This window comes from Cebus imitator, unplaced genomic scaffold (genome assembly GCF_001604975.1).
Source record: "Cebus imitator isolate Cc_AM_T3 unplaced genomic scaffold, Cebus_imitator-1.0 Scaffold43, whole genome shotgun sequence".
NCBI classification, from domain to species: Eukaryota; Metazoa; Chordata; class Mammalia; order Primates; family Cebidae; genus Cebus; species Cebus imitator.
The window spans coordinates 7,115,999-7,136,762 of NW_016107358.1; the positions used below are offsets into that span (position 1 = coordinate 7,115,999).

Consider the following 20,764-nt stretch of genomic DNA (forward strand, 5'->3'; position numbering starts at 1 on the left):
AAAGTTGTCACTTTTATAATTTGGGTGAACATCCTTTCAGATATTTTATATTGGAACTCAAATCTTAGTCCTATTATTTAAGCCAAACCTTATTTTAAATATACCACCCATTGGAATTGGATAAATGTGAATTTAAAAAAATGTTTTATTACAAGCAAAAAGTGTATCTAAACACTGAAAATAGAAACGTGAATTCTCTTAGAGGACTGGCCTTTTAAAAAGTAGTAAAACAGTCATTCAATTATCTGAATATGGAAAGTAAAACAGATAATTAGTGCACAACGATCTACTTATACTGAAATTTCTTTTGTATTTTGTTATGTTGATTTGGCAGAAGTTTCTTTTCCTTATGTTTACTTCTGCTGCCAGAGTAAACTCATTTAAGTATTCTGGGATAGAGAAGGTGTAACACAGTAACAACATTCCCCACTAAACTTTGATATTTCTGATTCGATGATGAATAACCTTGTAGGATTTTTCTGTTTCTCTCAGACTAATACACACTTTATTCATTCTTCAGTGTGGAAAATATTTTTTATTTTCACAACTCTTTTGGAAATATTCATCATATACTAATTTTCTTTTCTTGTTTTTTGAAGATATAACAAGAACGTAGCAAGTGAGTAGGGTAAAGCTATGTACCTTGTTTATTTATATAACAATACTTTATAAATTGTGTAACTAGCTTTCTGGAAATGCAAATAAAGATCATTAATTCCATTAATGGCTGATTTCCTTGAGCTGTAATTATTTGACCACTAACATACTCTGTGCTCTGTGAATAATCTTTAAATGTATAATTCTAACGCCAGTGTTGAGCTGTAGATTAACAGCAGAAAAACTAGTTTTAAGAATTCACCATTACAACGTAATTAAAATCCTCATGAATTATGCTACAGGTTAGAAACTCCTAATGGATTGTGAACTCTTTGCTATTCAATTTGATTGTTTCAACTTACAGATTCCTGAGCTAAACTAAGGTAAATTTCAGTTCCCATCATATTAAATTCTCTTAGGCTGGCAAATGAGTTAACGAGTTAACGTTGGCAGCCATGTCAATAGATTGCCATTTAGAGATTGCCATTTAGAGATCCAGTCTACTGCAGCCACCGAAGCCCAGCTCTGGGGCCGCTCTACCAAGTAACTCCCCAGCAGCTCGAGTGGAAACTTGCCATCACTTCTCCACCTGTCAGCCCTGCCCCTTCCACTGGCTCCGCCTCCTGCGCATTCGCGCCCTCTCTCCACGCCCCTTTCGTTCGGCCAATCGCCGGTGATGTTTGCAGGAGTGGGACTTCCGTCTCCACCAATGCAAGAGGTTCTTGTTCTCTGGGTCCCTCCTCTGCCAGGAACTACGGCCGGAAGATGGCGGCGGCCGCAGAGTTGTCGCTACTGGAGAAGTCCCTGGGACTGAGTAAGGGGAATAAATACAGTGCTCAGGGCGAGCGACAGGTGAGAAGGGGAGGCGGCGCAGAAGGGAAGAGGTGGACGGGAGCGGGGCTTGCTGAGCCCTGGCAGAGCCGGGGCCGGCCACCCGATACAGGCGGAGTGAGGATGCGGCTACCCAGCTCCCCACGTGTCTGCGCCGCGAGCTGGCTGGCGCCTCTGGGCCTCCGCCCTTGCCTCCCTACCTCCTGGAGAGAGGGGGTAACCAGCTCAGGTCGGGCTCGGCCTGAACTTCACCTCCTGGGACCTTGTCATCATCCAATTATGGGGAAACGAAACCAGTTGCAGGAGAGTCCTCACAGAGCTCTTAGACCAACCTGGAAGCCCCGCGTTTGTATTCAGTAACTGTGTTTTGTTTTGTTTTGTTTTGTTTTTACCATAATCGCATCTTTCATTCAGTTATTACGCAGCGACTCCATGATAACTAACAGGGTGCCAGGTAGCCCTGTGCTGGGCCTTGGGAATACAGCGATGATTAAGGGGAACACGCTTACTCCGCTCAGGAAGCTTGACTTCTTGACCGGGTAGACAAACATTGCAAACTTTTAAATTGGGAGAGTGCCACGTTGCACCATAAATGGCAGAGAGAATACATAAGGAGTCTTGGCCCAATCTGGGGGGTTCGGGAAAAGCGTTTCTGAAGCCTTGGGGTATCAGTTTAAGTGTGCGAGGCACAGAGAATAAGGGAAACATCGCAAGGTATAAGATTGCCTGGTGAGGCACTGTTAGAACGTTTGCATTTTATAGTTTGTCGTAGAAGGAATGTATTAGAGAAGGAAATTGGTTGTAGGAAGACTATTTTGCATATATATTTTTTCGCTCCTTTGAGAGTTTTTCTACATGATGTTTTTTTTTTGTCTTTAATTTTTTTCTTCTTCATTTGGTCCATGTGAAGATCTTGTCTCGAAAGTAGTAGTAGTATAGTTTTTATTTAAGTTAACCTGAAGCCTGGAAAGGTTAACTGTTCAGCCTAAGGTCAGCCCTGTGATTGGTGGCAGAGTAGGCATTGGAGCCAAAGTGGCCTTCTTTTGATTTTTCCTCTGCCCCAGTGATGATTCCTGATTTCCATGCCTTCAACCCCTACTCCCTAGTTTAGTTTATATTTTTTAGGAACCATTGCCAAGACATGAGTATTATCTAGTATGAGAAACAATCGTCAGCAAATAATTTGAAGCATAACATAGTAAGTACTTTAAAGACTTTCGCGGGCGAGCAGCTACTCTCTGGGGCCGGTGGCAACAGGATAAGAATTTACCAGGACAGCTATAGGTAAAGAAAAGCAGGTTTATTAGAGAAAGTATGAAAATATGTTACAAGAGTGCAATGGGCAAGTTAGTAAGAGAGGAGCTAACTGCAAGGAAACGAAGGCTGGGTGGGGGTTCATGGAACAGTACTTAGGCTGTGTGCCGAAGAGGGGTTTGTGCAGTACTGATAACACCAAGGTTGCAGTGAGCTAACTTGAGTTTTCTATCAGCCAAAGGGCTGGTGTTAGCTGGACACGGAAATATTGTTGAGTTATTTGTGCAGAAGGGCTGTGTGTCTTGGACCATGAAGAAAGACAGACTTGTAGCTTATCGGCCTTCTCTTTCTGCTGTCCCCTGGTCCCCCAGCCTGACTTCTTTTCCCTAGTTAGAACTCCACATGGAGGAAAACACTATTGAGGAGTGTGAAAAAGGAAGTTAATTCTGTGTATAAAAATGGGTTTATAAACTCATGGAGGAGTAGCATTTAAAGGATTAGGCTTTGAAAGATGTGTAAAACCAATAACTTATGAAGGATTGGGAAGTGTAGGGCAGTAAGTAAAGCAGTATGAGGAATGATGCAATGCAAGGTAAACCCCAAGTTACAGTTTGAGGCACAACCGTGAAGGTTTTGGAGTTCAGAGTGTGGTTTTTAATTTTATTTTAACTAAAGCATTTTAGCAGTGAGCAGCTAATGAAAGTTTCTGTTTATTTGTATGGGGAAGGGGTTGGCCATATGTGGTAAGATTCAGCCATTTTTTAAGGAAGACAACTGACAGCAGTGAGCCAGCAATAAGGCATTCTGCAACATTATCAATATGGTTAAAAATTGAAAGCAGTTCAGAGATACACATCTAGGAGAATAATTCTTTAAATTTTGCTACATCAACACATTGACATACAGTCACGTGTTATTTAAAGACAGGGATAAGTTTCAAGAAATACATTGTTAGGCAATTTCATTGTTATATGTGAACATCACAGAGTGTTCTTAAACCTAGGTAGTATATCCTACTTCATAAATAGTAGGTATATGATATAGCCTATTGCTCCTTCAGGCTACAAACCTGTACCACATGTTACTGTACTGAATACTGTAGGCAATGGTAACACAATGGTATTTGTGCACATATTTGTGCATCTCAATATATCGAAACATAGAAAAGGTGCAGTAGAAATACTTGATTATAATCTTAGGTGACCACCATTGGATATGCCATCCAGAACGTCGTTGAGTGCACGACTATTGCATATGCAGCCATTAAAAGTAATTACTTTGAATACTATGAAACCTTAAAATGAATGTGAAAATAGTATGTGTCTCATAATTGCAACTGCATAAGAATTGCATAGTTTAGGTTATGCAAAGGAAAGAAAATGGACATTTGAGCCAATCGGACTTTATTCAAACCATGGCTCTCCCATTGCAAACCAGGTGACTGGTTTTTTTCATCTGTAAAATGAGGATGAGATGACTTACTTTATCTTAGGAGATGTAATGATTAGATGAGAAGTTAACTGGGAATTGTTTTAGAGCGTGCTTGGGTTGTGGATAATTTATTTTTACGCATAATTCTCTTTGGAGTTAGTTGTTTCCCTTCCCGCCCAGCAATTGTGAGTTATTTGATTTCTCTTTTTTTCCCCAAAATATACCATACATTCCGAAAAGTACGCACATCTTGATGTTACCACAAAGTTAACACACTCAGGTAACCACCCAGTCATGAAATAGAATATTACTGGCACCCATGTTGTTTTCTTTGAGTACATTTAAGTTATTGGTGATCTTGGAAACTGTGGTTTCATTTGAGTTGAAGGCAAAAGTGAGAAGTCAAGGAGCTGCTAATAGTGAATGGGAAGTGGAAAGTACTTTTACCTCCTTTACTTTGAAGTTACCTCCTTACTTTGAATCTGTATCCTATAGAGTATTAATCTCTTTGTATACTTCACCAAGTCCTGTTGATGTAGATGTATGAAAATGCCTTGGAAAGTATAATCATTATAGAGTACAAGATACTATTTCATTGCTGAAAACAGCAATTCTTCACAAGAAAATAATTCTTTTTTCATTTGTTTAAGTTATTGAGATTCTATACTTGTTATTTGTGTTGGGTCAGTCTTCTCATTAGGTAATACTTTCCATTTTCTTTTAAATTTCTCATAAAGCATTGTGTTTATTTGTGTAAGAAAATTTAAATTAATTGGCAATTTCTTGTAAGCAAGCAAATCTGATCCTTTGTATTGCCATTGTAATAGGGGAAACGAAGTCAGGTTTATTTAAGTATGTTCATCTTCTATATAATAGGGTGCAGGTAAACCTGATTGAAATTAATACAGTATAATTAGGATTTCCATTTTCTCTAACTGTACATACACAGTTAAAAATTATTGCAGTAACATTATGCTGATTTTTGCAGTGTTATTACCAGTTTCATCATCAAGCATCTGTTACCAAATTGTAAATTATTTAACTGCTATTTTCCAGACTTTTATTTGTATGCAGTTTAGTATCTTAGAGTAAAATCTGGGGGTATTGCAAAAAACAGTTGAAGGATTTTGTGGTTACTTAGCAGTTATAATCATGATGTGGTCTTTGTTTTAAAATTATCTGAACTTTTTTTTTCTTTTTAAGATTCCAGTTCTTCAGACAAACAATGGTCCAAGTCTAACGGGATTGACTACTATAGCAGCTCATCTAGTCAAGCAAGCCAACAAAGAATATTTGCTGGGGAGTACTGCAGAAGAAAAAGCAATCGTTCAGCAATGGTTAGAATACAGGGTCACTCGAGTAGATGGACACTCCAGTAAAAATGATATCCATACACTGTTGAAGGTATGGTGACTTCTCTTATAGGCTGAAATGCATGAACTGTTAATCAGAAATCTCTTTCCCCTGAGATTAAAAAGCTGCAGCTGTTGGCCTTCTTCACCTCTTTCCTTCTGCCTCAATACTTTGTACCTGTTATTACGTCTGCCTGGAACATACTCTGTCCTGCCCCAGCCCTCCCGCTTCAGATCTCAGCTGAACGCTGCCTTGGAAACTTACTTGACTACTTCTCTCTCAGCAGTTGAGGTTCCTTGTTCTATATGTAGTCACAGCACCCTGTGCTTTTCCTTCAGAACCCGTGTCATAGTCAATAATTACAGGATTATATGACTTTTTCTTGTTTTCTTAATATGATGCCCCATTGAACGATCCCAATTCTCTAAGGGGTAAAGTACTTTCTCAAAAGCAAAAGAGAATCAAGTTTCTGGTGTTGTGGTTTGAAAAAACTGTCTAGTCTGAGAAAACTCACCTTTCCCTGTTTTGAGAATCATTGCTTTAAATTTTTATCTTCAAAGGCATCAAATAATAAAATAATCTGTTGGTATAAAATATAAACTAGATATAGCTTCAGAGTTACCAAGAATTTTAAAATTCCAAATGAAGTTATTGTTAATTTATTTATATAAAAATAAAGCAGATTTTTAAAGATTTTGTTGAAGCTTTAAATTTGAAAGAAACTAAGATATTATCCAGACAACAACATGTCATTGTCGGAATTCTTTCTGTTTCTTAATTTTATTGCGATTATTGTATCATGGCAATATAAGATGTGCAAGAAAGATATTCCTTTATCACTTTGGGGAAAATGGCTCAAACTGTATTCTTGATAGATGCCATCAAGAGAACTGGTAGAAAGTCAGTTTCAGAACTTGATCCTTTATATGTCTGTGGTGATCAATCATTTATTCTTAATACCATATTGGTCTTTCACAGGGACTCAACTCTTGTACCCCTACTATTCACAGCATTTCCAGGGGAGGCAGTCATATCCTCCCTCCAAGTGAATATGAGATTTCAGGCAATAAAAAATGAATACAACCATCTTTTATAGTTTTCCAAAGGAAAGGGTGGTAATTAGTAGTTGATTCTGAAAGATATCAGGATTTCAATGAATTGGGTTTATAAGGTTCAAAAGTTACATTAATAGATGCGGTATCAGAAGCATAGAAGTAACTTTCAAAGTGTTTTCTCTGAGCCATGTAAATATTTAATTGGGAACCTCTGATTTAAGATGTTCCTGTTTTTGAAATGTATGTGGAGCTGGGCAGTTTGCATTGTCTTTTCTCGTTTGACCGTAGTTTGCTCATCTGTACCTACAACATAAGTACTTGCAATGTACCAGGATGCAGTTCTGAGGGCTGGTGGTACATATGACACAGTTTCTGCCCTTACAGAGCTGACACTGGCGGGTGACACTGATGAATGTAGAGTGGATTGCAATGTGATTTTGGCCGCATGCACAGGGTTATTTTGTTTTGTTTTGCTATTTTAAGACAGTGTTGTTTTTATTTTAAAGGCAGTAAATATTACAGAATTTAGAAAATACAAATGAGCAAATAGAAGATGTTTGAAACATCCATAGTCCCACCGAGAGAGAACTATCAATAATGCTTGTGTTCAGCCATTAGATACTTATTAAACCTGTTTTGTGTTCTTTCTATGCTTTTTTTTCCTTTTGTATATATGTGTGTATGTATTTTAAAAAAAAACAGGCACATAGTAACCTGTTTTTTATTTTTTTCTTTTTCTTTTTTTTTTTTGAAACAGAGTCTCACTCTGTCACTCATGCTGGAGTGCAGTGGGGCAATCTTGGTTCACTGCAACCTCTACCTCCTGGGTTCAAGCGATTCTTGTGCCTCAGTGTCCTGAGTACCTGGGATTACAGATACACGCCCTAGTTCATTTTTTTGTATTTTTAGTAGAGAGGGTTTCACCGTGTTGGCCAGGCTGGTCTCGAACTCCTGACCTCAAATGATCCACCCACCTCAGCCTCCCAATGTGCTGGGATTACAGGTGTGAGCCATCGCGCCCGGCCCAGTAACCTGATATTTTGTTCACTGACAATATGTTGTCACCATCTTTTTACATCAACGAGTATTCACTTACACTCTTGTTTTAATAACATATTAGTATTGCATCATGTACAGTTGACCCTTAAACAGCACAGGGCACTGACTCCCTGAGCAGTTGAAAATCCATGTATAACTTTTGATTCCTCAAAAACTCAATTGCTAATAGCCTACTGTTAACTGCAAGCCTTACCTGTAACATAAAGTCAATTAATACACATTTTGTATTTTATATATATTATATACTGTATTCTTACAACAAAGTAAGCTAGAGGAAAGAATATTAAGAAAATCATCAGGAAGAGAGAATATATTTTACTATTCATTAACTGGCAGTGGATTGTCATATAGGTCTTTGTCCTTATAGTCTTCACTTCACATTGAGTAGGCTGAGGAGGAGGAGGAAGAGCAAGGGTTTGTCTTACTGTCTTGGGTGGCAGAGGCGGAAGAAAATTTGTGTTTTAAGTGGACTTGTGCAGTTCCAACCTGTGTTGTTCAAGGGTTAACTGTAATCGTACCATAATTTAAATCATCTATCCCTGGGTAGACTGTTGCTAAATATTGGAGCACATTCCCATTTGTTTCCTTAGGCTATTTTTTTTTTCTTTTGAGACAGAATCTTGCTCTGTCGCTGAGGCCGCAACCTCTGCCTCCCAGGTTCAGGTGATTCTCCTATCTCAGCCTCCCAAGTAGCTGGGATTACAGGTGTATGCCACCATGCTCATCTAATTTTTTTTTTTTTGTATTTTTAGTAGAGACGAGGTTTCACCATGTTGTCCAGGCTGGTCTCGAACTCCTGACCTCAAGTGATCTGCCCACCTCAGCCTCCCAAAGTGTTGGGATTACAGGAGTGAGGCTAAATTCCTACAAGAGAAACTGCTAGGCTAAAAGCTATATATATTTTAAAGCTATGCTGCTCATTTGCCCTCTAGAAAAGCACATTATTACAGTATTGTAACATATGAGAGTGGCCTCTTCCACAAAACTAACATGGTACTACCTCTTTCTCCTTCGCTACCCCAATTTAATTACCAAAACAAAAACAAATTAAAAATTGTTTGCTTGAGACCGGGCATGGTGGCCCACACCTGAAATCCCAGCACTTTGGGAGGCTGAGGTGGACAGATCACTTGAGGTTAGGAGTTAAAGACCAGCCTGGCCAACATGGTGAAACTTCGTCTCTACTGAAAACAGAAAAATTAGCTGGGTGTGATGGCACACACCTGTAGTCCCAGCTATTCAGTAACTGAGGCAAGAGAATTGCTTGAACCCAGGAGACGGAGGTTGCAGTGAGCCAAGGTGACACTACTGCACTCCAGCCTGGGCAACAGAGTGAGACTCTATTTCAAAAAAAAAAACGGTGCTTATTTTTTTCATAAAATTATTAATGTGTCATTTTCATAATGCTTATTAGCCATTTTATTATTTTTTAAATTTATTTACATGTATTCTTTGTGTTTATACTGGGCTGTATAGCTTTTTATTATTTAATTTTAAAGCTCTTGTTCCTAGGATATTATGAAAGGGTTTAATTCTTATTTGTCAAAGTTGCTTTTCAGTGCTAAAACCACAATACTAAATTTAAATGCCTCAAATAAGGTAGTATATAATTTCAAAAAGCAGGCATTGCAAAGCACTAACATTTGTTGAGTCTAGATGGAGGATATATAGTTGTTTATTTTACTGCTTTTTCAACTTTTTTATATTGTTAGAAAGTTTAATAGATGGGAGAAAAAAGAAAAATCAGGTGGAATTGTGTGGGGAAATATTTTAACAAGTTTGACAATGGCATCAGAGTTGTATAAAAAAAAAAAAAGGAAATGAACGTCAGGCATAATTAGTTCTCACCTGTGAATATTTTGAATGTGAAATTCTGTCTTTTGGTGGGAAAAATTTTATTTATATCATGAACCCAGAAAATATTACCTAATCATAGTTTGTAAAAACTATATTTTTAAGAGTCTTTATCACTAAAACATGTATATAGATTCTGTTTTTGGAGAAAACACACAAAAATGTTATTGTTTCAGGTCTTTAAATACTTCTTGAAATTAAATGAAGATGTATTTATTTTATCTGAAATTTAATGAAGATATTTTATTTCTTATTCTTTCCCAAAGTTGATTTCTCTGAAGATATTTGGAGAGAAACCGTATCCATTCAACAGATTACCATAAAATTTAAGTGGTAGTCCCTAATATACCAATGTATTCTACCCTTTCCACCCAAATTTTATTTTGATTCTTTCACACCTCTCTCCTCATTTGTATCTGTATTCCTTTATGTTCTCATCTATACCACCTTTAAGGGCCCATATTCATTTACCTTTTTGAAAATGACTGTCTTTAAATGAAAATCATAAGAGAAAATGCGTTCACTCTTCATTAAGTGGAAGTGGATCATCATAAAGGTCTTCATCCTCATTATCGTCATGTTCAGCGTGTATCATGTTAACTTTGTGTGCAAGCTCAGAGGTTAAATTCAGTCCCGCAAAAATTTTTTATTGATTGCTAAACCACTATATTTCACAAACATTTTTTATTGACTGCTGAACTACTATATACCAGACACTTTGGGATGTTGCTATGGTTTAAATGTTTCTCTCCCCACCCCCCCCACCGCCGCCAAATTTATATGTTAAAATTCTAACCCCTAAAATGATAAGTTAGGTGGTGGGGTCTTTAGGGGTGATTAGGTCCTGGAGGCAGAGCTATCATTAATGGAATCAGTGCCCTAATAAAAGGCCTGAGAGAGACCTCACCCCTTCCACCAAATGAAAAGACAGCTGCCGGTGAACCAGGAAGCAAGCCTTTACTAGACGCTGAATCTGCCATCACGTTCATCTTAGACTTCCAGCCTCCAGAACTGTGAGGAATAAATTTCTTTTGTTTACAAGCCACCCAGCCTATGTATTCGATTTTAGTTGACCAAGTGGACTAAGACAGATGTGATTTGAGAATCAGAACAAAAATGCCCTTTCTATAGTTTAAAGAATTCTTCTAGAATAAATGCTGTTGATCACTAGACAGTGTTTCATATCTAGTCTTTAGAGGAGCTTCAAAGAATATCTAATAATAGTTCATATAACTTATTTACAAAACCTTCCTCTAAAGATTTTATGAATCTGTTGTTTCACTTGACTATAATTCAAAAGTAAAAATAGATAAATTGGACTACATCAAAATTAAAAATTTCTGAACACAAAGGAGACAACAGAGTGAAAAGGCAACCCACAGAGTGGGAGAAAATATTTGTAAATCATATGTCTGATAAGAGTTAATATTCAGAATATGTAAAGAACTCCCACAACTCAGCAACAAAAACTCAATATCCTGACTTAAAAAGTGGCAAAGGACTTTAGTATACATTTAGCCAAACAAGATATACCAGTGGCCAGCAAGCATATGAAAAGATGCTGGAATCACTAATCATGAGGGAAATGTAGATCACATTTAAAATGAGATATTTCACACCCATTAAGATGACTGCTACCGAAAAAGTCCCACAGAGTAACGTGTTGGTGAGGATGTGAAGAAATTGTAACCCTTGTGCATTGGTGGTGGCAATGTAAAATGTGCAACTGCTATGAAAAACAGAATAGCACTTCCTCAAGAAATTAGTGGAATTACCATATGGTTCAGGAATTTTTACTTGTAGGTATATACCCAAAAGAATTCAAAGCATGGTTTCGAAGAGATGTTTGTATGCTCCTATCACAGCAGCATTACTCGCAGTAGCCAAGAGGTGGAAACGGTCATGTCTATTGACAAAGGAATGGATACAGAAAATGTGATCTATACATACAGTGGAATATTATGCAACCCTAAAAAGGAAGAAAATTCTGAAAGGTCCTGCATGCTACATGGAGGAACTTTATAAGACAAGCCAGTCACAAAAGTACATACATTCTATGATTGTGCTTATATGAGGTATCTAAAGTAGTCACATTCATTGATACAAGGTAGAATGGTGGTTGCCAAGACCTAGAGGGAAGGGAAAATGGGCAAATTATTGTTTCATGGATATAGAGTTTCTTAGAATTCTTTAAAGAGATTGAAATTATTGGGGAATTTTTTATATTTTAATGGAAAAAAGAAGTGTAACTAATGAGCATGAGTAACAAAATGTTTCCAAAAACAAGAAGCTAGACTTTAAAATGATCGTAGACGGCACTTTGAGTATCATTTTCAAATGTTTTCTTGTTTCTGTAAGACTAGTGATGTTTAGCCTGTTTTTTTAAAATGAGGTAACTGGCATATGATTTGTGATTTTGAATGAATATTAATGTCAAAGAGTAAATTTATTTCACGGCAATATTTTGCTTTCTAGTAGCCTTCTAAATGTTTTAAGTCATGATATGATAGTTGACTTTATTATTATTGATTTTTACATTAATACATATCTGTTTTTTCTTTTTTCTAGGATCTTAATTCATATCTTGAAGATAAAGTCTACCTTACAGGATATAACTTTACCTTAGCAGATATCCTATTGTATTATGGACTTCATCGCTTTATAGTGAGTATTTGAATAGTTACTGGCATTTTTTCTGTAGTGTTCAGAATGATTTTTTTAAATTTGTCTTGAATTTAAATCAGATTTGCATTTTCAGCTTATCAAATAAAAATGAAAGGAATTACTTTAAACAAGGTGCCTACGTAAAAACTCCTTTGACATGTCCAGTTAACATAGTTGCTTCGTTTTCCTTGACCTTGATTTTATTCCTCTGCTTCTGCTCTTCTTCAGCAGTGACTTCTCCAACCACACTTTAGACTTTGTCATCATCCCCTGGGCCCCATATTCCTACCATTCCATCTCTAGATCTTAAATTAACCACTTGTGATGGTTAATACTGAGTGTCAACTTGATTGTATTGAAGATGCAAAGTATTAATCCTGAGTGTATCTGTGAGGGTGTTACCAAAGGAGATTAACATTTGAATCAGTGGGCTGGGGAAGTCAGACCCATCCTTAATCTGAATGGTCACCATCTAATCAGCTGCCAGCAAATATAAAGCAGGCCAAAAAACATGAACATGTTAGTCTAGCTTAGCCTCCCAGCCTACATCTTTCTCCCATGCTGGATGCTTCCTCCCCTCGAATATCAGACTCCAGGTTCTTCAATTTTGGAACTTGGACTGGCTCTCCTTGCTCCTCAGCCTGCAGACGTCCTGTTGTGGGACCTTGTGATCATATGAGTTAATACTGAATAAACTCCTCTTTATATATATATATTCCATATATATATACATTCCATATATATTCCATTAATTCTGTCTCTCTAGAGAACCCTGACAAATATACCTTTAGCTTTTTTAATCTCTTAGTGTCTAATTTCTATCTGATGTAATTTGACTCCTCTTTTCCAAATCTGTATGCTTTCTTCCTCACCTAACCTAGACGCCCTTTTGTGTAACTTCAGCTACATCCTCTTAGTGTCTTCAGCTCCTTGGCTCTACCATACAGTCACCACCTTTTCCCTGTAAGTTCCTGGCTCTTGGCCAGCCCAAATAAATGTCTTCATTCTTAAATGAAAATCCAAGCTGAGGTCTACTGGAGAAATCACAACACTGTAGATTATTGCCACTAAAAATATTTACTATCCAATTGCAGCTGGGCTCTCATACTGGATCAGCTCTTTTTTTTTTTTTCTCCCAGGGATATTTCCAGACCTTTACCACCTTCCTTAAGCCCCGACCCTCTCCCTCCTCCTTTATCTTCAGTCCTTATCACCAAGCCTTCCTCCATCATTCAGCTAGAAAAATGGAGGCTATTCATTTGAATCCCTTCATCTTTCAGCCTGCCTGATTGTGCATCCTTGTCCATCTTGTCTCCTTTTCCTGGTCTCAGCCTTGCCTTTTTCTTTGGCCAATCCATTTGTATTAGTTCATTTTCACACTGCTGATAAAGACACAACCCAAGACTGGGTAATTTATACAGAAAAAAGGGTTTAATGGACTTACAGTTCCACATGGCTGGGGAAGCCTCACAATCATGGTGGAAGGCAAGGAAGAGCAAGTCATGTCTTATATGGGTGGCAGCAGTCAAAGAGAGAGGGCTTGTGCAGGGGAAGTTCCACTTACAAAACCATCAGATCTCGTGAGATTATCACAAGAACAGCACAGGAAAGACCTGCCCCCTTTACTCACTTAGTTCCCACCAGGTTCTCCCAGGACGTGAGAATTGTGGGAGTTAAAATTTAAGATGAGGTTTGGGTGGGTGCACAGCCAAACCATATCACCATTCATCTGGCCTCTTACGCCTCAGTCTTCTCTCCACCTCCTGCCCCATTTCTGGATATTGCTCCAGATCATATTTTCTTTCTTTTTTCTTCAGTCTTGCCCACTACCTACGTAGTCAGTCTTTTTATTTTAAATCTGTTCATGAACAATGACATGATATTCGCTATGTTCTTGGCATTGTTCTTTATGTTGTATAAATGTTGACTCATTTAATCTTAATAACAGTCATATAGGATAGGCACTAATATTATCAGCCCCATTTTACAGATGAGATAACTGAGGCATGCAGAGGTCAATGTTTTCTTTGAGATTGCCCAGGTAACTGGTGAAACAGGGTCCAGAAACCAGACACTTTGGCCCCAGAATGTGTGCTTTCTTACACGATCTCTCTGCCTAAAAGCTTGGCTCAACTCCCTGTCGCCCCGATACCTATCTTCTCCCTGTGGGAAAAAAAGACCTCATGCATTTTTGTGCATTGTGCGCCTCATGCATGCAGTCAGTCAGATCCTGATTTCCAGGTCCTGAATGCCTCTCACATGTATCTTTTCCTGTGATCTTGATGACTTGCGCAAGTTACAGTATTTAGAATTTTTGTTCACCTAAAGAGTATTGACTATAAAAGATGAGATTGGTGGCCACTGGAGCAGTCTTTCTCATGACTGTGTCTTTTTCTTTTTCAAAATAATTAACTCAGCCAGTCACGGTGGCTCATGCCCATAATCCCAGCACTTTGGGAGATCGAGGCAGGCGGATCACCCGAGATCAAGAGTTTGAGACCAGCCTGGCCAACATGGCAAAACCCTGTCTCTACTAAAAATACAAAAATTAGCCGGGCACAGTGGCTCACACCTGTAATCCCAGCATTTTGGGTGGCTGAGGCGGGTGGATCACCTGAGGTCAGGAGTTCGAGACCAGCCTGACCAACATAGTGAAACCCTGCCTCTACTAATAATACGAAAATTAGCCAGGTGTAGTGGCTCACACCTGTAATTCCAGGACTTTGGGAGGCCAAGGCAAGATCACCTGAGATCAGGAGTTCGAGACGAGCCTGGCCAACATGATGAAACCTCCTTTCTACTGAAAGTACAAAAATTAGCCAGGTGTGGTGGTGGGGTGGGCACCTATAATCCCAGCTACTTGGGAGGCTGAGGCAGAAGAATTGCTTGAACCCAGGAGGCGGAGGTTGCAGTGAGCAGAGATCCCATCACTGTACTCCAGCCCGAGCTACAAGAGCGAAACTCTGAATTTGCCTGATTTCTGCCTCCCTTGCTATCCTCCTTCCTGTCAGTGTGTCAGCCACAACATATGTCCTGGAGCCTGCTGGATGCTGGGCTCTTTCTACCCAGTGTCCTTGCATTGCCCTCCTCTTTTGTTCCCTGGTCCCAGCCCTTCCCTTCCTCCCCACTTCATTTGCATTTCCCAGGTGTCTCTCAGTTCCCACTCATTCCTCAGTTGAATCCCTCTCAGACCCCTAAACCTTATTGAAGTCCTCCTTCCTCTGTGTGTGTGTTTGTACCATATACACCTCAGGTCTAGCTTATTTCGCTCTTACTGTAATTCTTTGAAAATCTCTCTCTCTAAATTATAAGCTGTTTGAATCAGTGATTGCAGCAACACATATTTGTAACACCATTGTCTGAAGTAATTCCTGGCATGTGTATATAGTCACCCCTCCATAAACACTGAATACATTTTTAAATGTATTTCTCTGTGCTTTTCAAGGAGTTTCCTATATATTTTCTCATTGTACCTCATCATTAAGAAGGAAACAGGACCAGTGTTATTAGGCTCCTTTTACAGAGAAGGAAACTAATGCTTAGGAAGCTTGAGTGGTTTAAAGGCACGGAGCTCAGTTTTTGGAAGGGCCATGACAGACAAACTAGATCTGACTGAAGTGTCTTAATGTATGGGGAAACTCTTTGTATTATACACTGTAAAATACCATAATAATTGAGGCCTGCGCAAGCCCCAACCTGTCCATGGTTTGGGGCTGCTATCTGCCTCATAAAGCAAAGTGGAGGGTTTGTCTTTTGGAAAAACAAAGTCGTTTTCTCCTCTGAAAAAGCCTCCTACATAGTTGGCTTTGCCATTTGCCAGGAATAAGAGGGCATAGATTGAGGCCTCATGAGTCTGGGTTTTCAGTTAAGGTTGAAGAGAGAAGACGGGGATTGTAACCAGAAAATTCAGAATGCAATGCGGTTCCCTCCAGAACTCCTGGGCTTCATGACAGCCATAGAGGTGGATTCCTTTTATTTCCCCCTCACCCTCCAAACATACTGTAATAATGCATGATTCAGTTACTAGTCCCCTACTCAAGCTATAATCCCTTTAGGCTTCTATCGTGAGTCAAAGTATCTTTCCCACTCTAGTCCAAGTGCAGGCAAAGTAGGCAGAGAAATAAACACCTTCTCAAGGAACAGGCCTCACAGACGAAAACCTACACAATGGCAGAATTGCACTGTGGTGTTAAATGACATCTCTGTTAAGTTGGGTACAAATAAACACAGATGTGGAATAAATGATTTCTAGTTATTAAATTAAAGTAGGCTGGGTGTGAGGTCCAGATCGGCCACCTGCTGATACTGACCAAGTCCTTGTGCTTTGTTTGCTTTGGCAGTATTATTTGTTTTTGCCTTCATGCATTCCTTCATTTGTTTGTTCACATTATTCAATACGGAATATGTAATCGGCACAGTGTACAAAATAGCAGTCAAGGAACCTTCAAGTCATCAGATAATCCCACTGTATTTTGTTTCATTGTGAGCCCAATTTTAGTCATGGCTGAGTTATTCTAAGATCTGATCTATCTTAACTCCCTTTGAGGAATATTATGTTGCCCTTCCTTTGTTATACTGCCTGTTAGTGTGGCTGTTTATTGTAACACCAGTGACTCACTGCTTTCTTAAAGTGATTTCACTAGTAGATAAGTCATCCCTGTGAACAGACTGTTACTCAAGATTATTAAAATCCTTTGTAATATTATGTGCTGCTTGACTGTAAGATTGTTATCAACTGAAATACTTTTGTTCTGAAGCTTGGAGCACCATTGGATGTGGTTCTTTTATGAGGAAAGGGAAAATAAAAGAAATAGCTGCAAAATAGTCCACGCACACTGGCCCTAAACAATGTCCCAAAGGCAGCAACGTGGTGCCAGTTGGAAAGGTAGCAAAGCAGCGTGTCACCCTGATCTGGAACAGGTCACTTAAAGTGTTTTTCACATGACTTCATGGAAAATTAGTGATTCAGAATATTATCTGCTTGGCTTTAAAGTTCAAAGTCATGATAGAGTGCCAATAAGAATTAAAAGGAATTATTAGGTAGAAAGAGCCAAGCGCCGCTATAGGCACACTGGCATGCAGACCATCATGAAGCAGGAAATGGCAGCTAGAACAATTGCATTGTTTCCTGTTGGAAGAAAGGAAAAATAACTTCAGCTAGAAAGGGATGGTGGAAAACCAGTGTTGTGAGTGAAATAGTCCAGGGGATTCCATCAGAAATGTTTTTAAAGTCTGTAAATTTGGTGAGGGAAGAAATCTGTTCATTTCTTTGTTTACGGTAAGTTTATATAGGGAATGTCTGCCAAAAAAGTAGGAGAGTTAACAAGTCAAGGTCATTCATAATTATTTCAGGCTCAAAGGAACAAGTTCCAAAGTTTAAACTGTAAAAAGAAGTGAAAGTGGTAACCTCATCCTTTTTTTTAAAAGCTCTGTGTGTTTCTGGCAAAAGTTTCCCGAGGGAAAATGAATAACTGTACATTCTCTAAAATAGATAATTAAAGATACTGTAAAATGGATCATCTAGTTAAAAATTATTGGAATAGGCTGGGCATGGTGGCTCATGCCTGTAATCCCCGCACTTTGGGAGGCTGAGGCAGGTGGATCATTTGAAGCCAGGAGTTCCAGACCATCCTGGCTAACACAGTGAAACCCTGTCTCTACTAAAAATACAAAAAATTAGCCGGACGTGGTGGTTATATAGCCCCAGCTACTCAGGAGGCTGAGGCAGGAGAATCACTTAAACCCAAGAAGTGGTAAATTAGGAAATAATTAGGAATAAATTTGGAAATGCAAGAAGCTTTAGGAGCTCTTTGAATAAAAACTATTTTGTACTGTGGGTCTTTTGATGATCTTGACACTGGAGACTCCAAATGTAAAATGTTTAAGTTGGAGAATATTTATTTTGCTGCGTTCTGTATGTTGTTGTTGTTATTGTTTTAAATAATAGGCCTGTGAGCAGCATGTACTAGTCCTCTGTGACAGCAAATGCTGTTCTGAAATATAAATATCACACATAACATTGCCCTTTTTACCTAGTTTAAAATCTGGGTGAACAACTTAAACATATACAGGCATTAAAACTCTACTGTTTGGAAATGCTTTACCAAATGGCGAAGTGGAGAATTATCTAAAATGAAAGAGCTATGAAAGGACTAAAATTGTAAGGAAGAGGTCAGATTTGAATCATCATATATTTCAGCAGCTGACACAAAATCCAGTTGGAGTAAAACTTATTGTTACATCTGTTTGCTTTAACTACTAGCAAAGAGGTTTGTTGAAGTTGATTTTGAATTTTATTCATTTATTCATTTTTGGTAAGAAAACTCCCATTTCTTGTTAGATTTGCAGCTATATTTATTACTGGTTGGGCTTTTAATAAATCATACATTTTCTTTTGAAGTCCTTGGTGAAGTTTACATATGGTAGAGATCTAGAAAAAGAACAAATGCTCTTTTACAAAATATTTTTGAAATATAGACTGATGCTCAATTTATTCCACAAATGATTAAGTGCTGCCTATGAAAACACACCAGACAGGTGGATGCTCCTTTCAGTTTGAATCTACCAGTTAGCCTAATGTAATTCTTTACATGTGAAACCATGAATTTTCATAATAAAAATTAAACTTTTACATTAAGACATTCTTGACCAGTTTTCTTGACTAAGGTGTTATCTGTATTCCATGAACTGACTGTGTTATAGATGAGACAGTAATAGTAACATCTTTCTAAGTAGACATAACCTTACACACCTGAAGCCAGATGAATGTGTTTTTATAATTTGCTAGCACAGCTTGTGTGTAAGACTTAAGTGTGTATCACTAAAACCTGAAACTTAAATTTTTATGAAACAGAAGCAGTGAAGATTCTCCCTGCTAACAACTTAAATAAACTGAGCCAACAAATGTGAGTCCAAAGGCTGATACTGGTTGTTCCTTTCTATTTGTAGTTGTTCTTTCAGAAGCTCTTGTAAAGCAGGCCTGGTGGTGATGAAATCTCTGAGTGCTTGCTTGTTCACAAAAGATTTTATTTTTCCTTCGCTTATGAAGCTTAGTTTGGCTGGATGTAAAATTCTGGGTTGAAAGTTCTTTCCTTTAAGGATGTTGAATATTGGCCCCCACTCTCTTCTGGCTTGTAGGGTTTCTGCTGAGAGATCTGCTGTGAGTCTGATAGGCTTCCCTTTATGGGTAACCTGACCTTTCTCTCTGGCTGCCCTCAGTATTTTCTCTTTCATTTCAACCCTGGTGAATCTGGCGATTATGTGCCTTGAGGTTGGTCTTCTTGAGGAATATCTTTGTGTATTACCTGGAGTTAAATATTGTCCTGCCTTGCTAGGTTGGGAAAGTTTTCCTGAATAATATGTTGAAGCGTATTTTCCAGCTTGGATTGATTCTCTTCGTCACATTCACGTACACCTATCAAACGTAGATTCGGTCTTTTCACATAGTCCCATATTTCTTGGAGACTTTGCTCGTTCTTTTTTATCCTTTTTTCTCTAATCTTGTCTTTTTGTTTTATTTCATTAAGTTGGTCTTCGACCTCTGATATCTCTGCTTGATCAATTCGGCTGTTAAAACTTGTGCATAGTTCACGAAGTTCTCATGTTGCATTTTTCAGCTCCATTAATTCACTTATATTCCTCTCTATATTGTGTGTTATTGTTAACATTTCGTCAAACCTTTTTTCAGAGTTCTTAGTTTCTTTGCATTGGGTTAGAACAAGTTCTTTTAATTCCCAGAAGTTTCTTATCATCCACTTGTTAAAGCCTGCTTCTGCTAATGGAACACAGTCTTTCTCCATCAGGCCTTGTTCCATTGCTGATGAGGAACTGTGATCCCCTGTAGAGGGAGAGGCGTTCTGATTTTGGGTATTCTCAGCCTTTTTAGGCTGGTTTCTTCCCTTCATTATAAATTTATCCATCTGTGGTCTTTATAATTACCGTCTTTATAGTTGGGTTTCTGAATGGATGTCCAACTTGTTGATTCCCGGCGCTAAAATCTGAGCAACCCACTGCGCCGGCCAAAACAGCGGCTTTAAGATTGATGGTGCTTTTCTGACTCTGCACTGAGAACCGCCACACCAAGGCTGCGGCAAAACCGCCTCACCAGCCTCGAGTTGCGCTGGCGACCCATGGGGCTCCTCCGCTGGGAATCTCCTGGTGAGCAACAAAAATTGATCTGAAAGTGTGGCGTCCTCTCGTTCTCTGCGCTTTCAGTGGGAGCTACAATCGCGAGCTGCTAATGATCAGCCATCTTGGATCTCTCTCCAAGATGAACATCAACATAATTAAGAACTTGCATCAACTAGCTGGGCAAAACAGCCAGCTAACATTAAATGGCAGTATCAAACTCACATATATTGTTATTAATTCTAAATTTAAATCGACTAAATCCCCCAATCCAAAGACACAGACAGGCAAAAAAAGCCAAGACCCATTGGTATGCTACATCCAGATCCACCTCACATGCAAGGATACACAAAGAATCAAAACAAAGGGATGGAGAAAAATTTACCAACCAAATGGAGAGCAAAAATAAATAAATAGAAAGCACGAGTTGCAATTTTTGCTGATAAAATAGACTTTAAAGGAACAAAGATCAAAAGAAGCAAAGGATATTACATAATGATAAAAGGATCAATGTAACAAGAAGAGCTAAAGATCCTAAA

General features: G+C 38.5%; 1 protein-coding gene across 1 annotated transcript in view; it reads left to right on the forward strand.

Moving 5' to 3' along the window:
* Positions 1-1,296: 1,296 nt before the first annotated feature.
* The window catches only part of EEF1E1 (eukaryotic translation elongation factor 1 epsilon 1), a 22,479-nt gene continuing 3,011 nt past the window's right edge, over positions 1,297-20,764 (forward strand). The window contains exons 1-3 of the mRNA XM_017526728.2: positions 1,297-1,449; positions 5,317-5,517; positions 12,003-12,098. Of these exons, the coding sequence (XP_017382217.1) occupies positions 1,363-1,449; positions 5,317-5,517; positions 12,003-12,098 (384 nt within the window). The 5' untranslated portion in view covers positions 1,297-1,362. The remainder of the gene's footprint in view (positions 1,450-5,316; positions 5,518-12,002; positions 12,099-20,764) is intronic.